We start from the raw sequence: 3,068 nt of genomic DNA on the forward strand, positions 1-3,068 counted from the left end.
ACGTGGGTGGGTGGTAGGGGCAGCACCTGTACCTTTGTGCACGGAAGTGGGTTTTTGTCTGAAATGCACAGAAACAGACTCTCCAGCTGTAGAAAGCTCTGCCCAGTCGTTGTTCCCAGCACGATTTTCCTTTTACATGTTGGCCCTTCCTACTGTTCTCGTGCACACCTTGTCCTGCTTTCTGGAAGTCCCGCTCTGAGATGCTCTCTCCTGCTATCCAGCTGCCGAAGGATTTTCCTTTCCAAGGGGATTTTCCTTTCCAAGGGGATTCCCTGTCGGGTGCTTCCTTTCACTTCTGTGCTGCGCTCTCGTTGCTTTTCATCGCTGCTGGGCCAACTTTGTCTTTCCCCTTTCTGATCTAATGTCTCAGCCAGGTGAGGGACCGTCCCGCGTTGCTCCTGGCAGCAGGGTCAGCCCAGCACGTGGTGTGTGCCCTCGGACAGGGCTATCTCCCCAGAGCACTCAGAGCCTAAACACGCTGGGAGCCAGTGCTCAGTCCTGAACTCCAGCTCTCCTTGACGCTGGGCGAAATCCAGCGATATTTTTCTAATGTTGCAGCCGTGGATTAAATCGTTCCCGAGTTCTGCTTTTAGTGCCTGGAAGGCTTTTTTGGCAGAAAGCCCCTCCAAATCCCCGTTTGCCTCTTGCCTTGCCTGCTGCTGGCCAGTCTTTGCTGTCGTCTCCCATGTTTCTCGCCGGGGCTTTGCAGCCGGTGCGGCAGCCCAGACGTTCCCAAACAGAACGCCGCACGCTGACGCGTTGAGTTCGCACGCCTTTGGATAAATGGCTTAGGAGATGTGAAAGCAGCAACACTGCCTAGCTCTGCAGAGATCTGGTGGGATTTGGAGGCTCGTAGAGCAGCTTCTCCTCCTGGAAGGACTGACCCCACGCTGTCGTGCTTTGTTAACAGCCGGATACCCTGGGAGCGCTGCCAAACCTGCGTGAGCTGTGGCTGGACCGCAACCAGCTCTCGGCTCTGCCTCCGGTGAGTGCCCGTTCGGGACCACTGCTTCACCGCTCTGCTCCCTCCCTGTGCTGCTCCTCTGAGCCGCGGTGTCTCCTTTCGGATCCTAGGAGCTGGGCAACCTGCGCCGTTTGGTCTGCCTGGATGTGTCGGAGAACAAGCTGGAGCAGCTGCCCAACGAGGTCAGTGGGCTGGTGGCGCTGACGGACCTGCTGCTGTCACAGAACCTGCTGGAGTGCATTCCAGATGGGATTGGTGAGTATTGGGATGGAAGCGGGGCAGGACTCCTGCTGGATACGGCCACCGGGAGAGTGCAGGAGCAGTAGATGGTGCTGCTGAGCAGAACTATACAGCGTGTGTTCGGGTTCTTGGTCTGTGTTGTAGAACCGTATCCTAGAATGGTTTAGGTGAGAGGGGACCTCGGAGATCATCACTTCCAATCCGCTGCTGTGGGCTGGTTGTTCCCCACCTGGTCAGGCTGCCCAGGGTCCCAGCCGTGGCCTTGAGCACCTCCCGGGATGGGGCACCCACGCTTGTCTGGGCAGCGGTGCCGGGGCCTCCCCGCTTCTGGGTAAAGGATTTCTTCCTAACGCCTAACCTGAATTTCCCTTCTTTTAGTTTAAAGCAATTTCTTCTCTTCCTATTACTCTCTGCGCGCGTAAAAAGTCAGTTTCCCTCCTGCTTATCAGCTCCCTTCAAGTGCTGGAAGGATGCATGGATGAAATCTGTGGAAGAAGTCTGGCTGGGAAGAAGAGCCTATGCTCTTGGGTTAGGAAATCCCTCATGGGAGGTTGATCATAGGACAGCGTAGTTCTCTGTGGCTTAGTTCACATTCCCTTGTTGCCCCGAGCAGGTCAGCTGAAGCAGCTCTCCATCCTCAAGGTGGACCAGAATCGGCTGACAGAGGTGACAGAGTCGATCGGGGACTGTGAAAATCTATCCGAGCTCATCCTGACAGAGAACATGCTGACAGTAAGTATCCCAGCAGCCATCCTGAGAAAAATGCTTGGCATGGAACGGCCTGTGAACCTGAGGGAGAGCCTGTCATAGAATCATAGAATCATAGAATGGCCTGGGTTGAAAAGGACCTCAAAGATCATCGAGTTTCAACCTTCCCGCTAAGTGTAGGGTCACCAACCAGCAGACCAGGCTGCCCAGAGCCACGTCCAGCCTGGCCTGGAATGCCTCCAGGGACGGGGCATCCACAACCTCCTTGAGCAACCTGTTCCAGTGCCTCACCACCCTCGGAGTGAAAAACTTCCTTCTAATATCTAATCTAAATCTCCCCTGTCTCAGCTTAAAACCATTCCCCCTTCTCCTGTCGCTATCTACCTTCGTGAACAATCGTTCCAACCTCCTGTTTATACACTCCCTTCAAGTACTGGAAGGCCACAATGAGGTCTCCCCGGAGCCTTCTCTTCTCCAAGCTCAACAAGCCCATTTCCCTCAACCTTTCCTCATAGGAGAGGTGCTCCAGCCCTCTGATCATTTTGCTGGCCTCCTCTGAACTCTTTCCAAAAGCTCCACGTCCTTCTTGTGCTGGGGGCCCCAGGCCTGGACGCACTACTCCACATGGGGCCTCACAAGAGCCAAGTAGAGGAGGACCACCACCTCCCTGTCCCTGCTGGCCACTCCTCTTTTAATGCAGCCCAGAACATAGTTGGCCCTGCAGGCCACCAGCACACGTTGCTGCCTCATGTCCAGCTTCTCGTCCACCAGGACCCCCAAGTCCTTCTCCGCAGGGCTGCTCTCGAGGAGTTCTTCACCCAGGTTGTCCTGAGGCTGCAGTGAGAACTGCTGGAATCTCGTGTTAGGACAGAAGGCAGTTTTCTTCCTTGTAAAGAGGGCTTTATACTCATTCTGCCATCCATCAGCCGCCGATTTGTGTCCTTCCTAGGCCTTACCCAAGTCCCTGGGGAAGCTAACCAAGCTGACGAACCTGAACGTGGATCGCAACCGGTTGACGTCCCTGCCCGCTGAGATCGGGGGCTGCGCCAACCTGAACGTCCTGTCTCTGCGAGACAACCGCCTGGCCCTGCTGCCGGCGGAGCTCGCCAACACCACCGAGCTGCACGTCCTGGACGTGGCAGGGAACAGGTCAGCA

At 55.9% G+C, this 3,068-nt stretch overlaps 1 protein-coding gene across 22 annotated transcripts in view; it reads left to right on the forward strand.

The window, feature by feature from the left end:
- The window catches only part of SCRIB (scribbled planar cell polarity protein), a 102,656-nt gene that overhangs the window by 22,563 nt on the left and 77,025 nt on the right, over nt 1-3,068 (forward strand). For all 22 annotated transcript variants that reach the window (XM_021382802.1, XM_021382790.1, XM_021382780.1 and 19 more), the window contains exons 7-10: nt 911-985; nt 1,075-1,219; nt 1,818-1,936; nt 2,862-3,061. In XM_021382802.1, coding sequence (XP_021238477.1) covers nt 911-985; nt 1,075-1,219; nt 1,818-1,936; nt 2,862-3,061 — 539 coding nt within the window. The remainder of the gene's footprint in view (nt 1-910; nt 986-1,074; nt 1,220-1,817; nt 1,937-2,861; nt 3,062-3,068) is intronic.

The sequence above is a fragment of the Numida meleagris genome, unplaced genomic scaffold (assembly GCF_002078875.1).
Source record: "Numida meleagris isolate 19003 breed g44 Domestic line unplaced genomic scaffold, NumMel1.0 unplaced_Scaffold290, whole genome shotgun sequence".
Lineage (NCBI taxonomy): Eukaryota > Metazoa > Chordata > Aves > Galliformes > Numididae > Numida > Numida meleagris.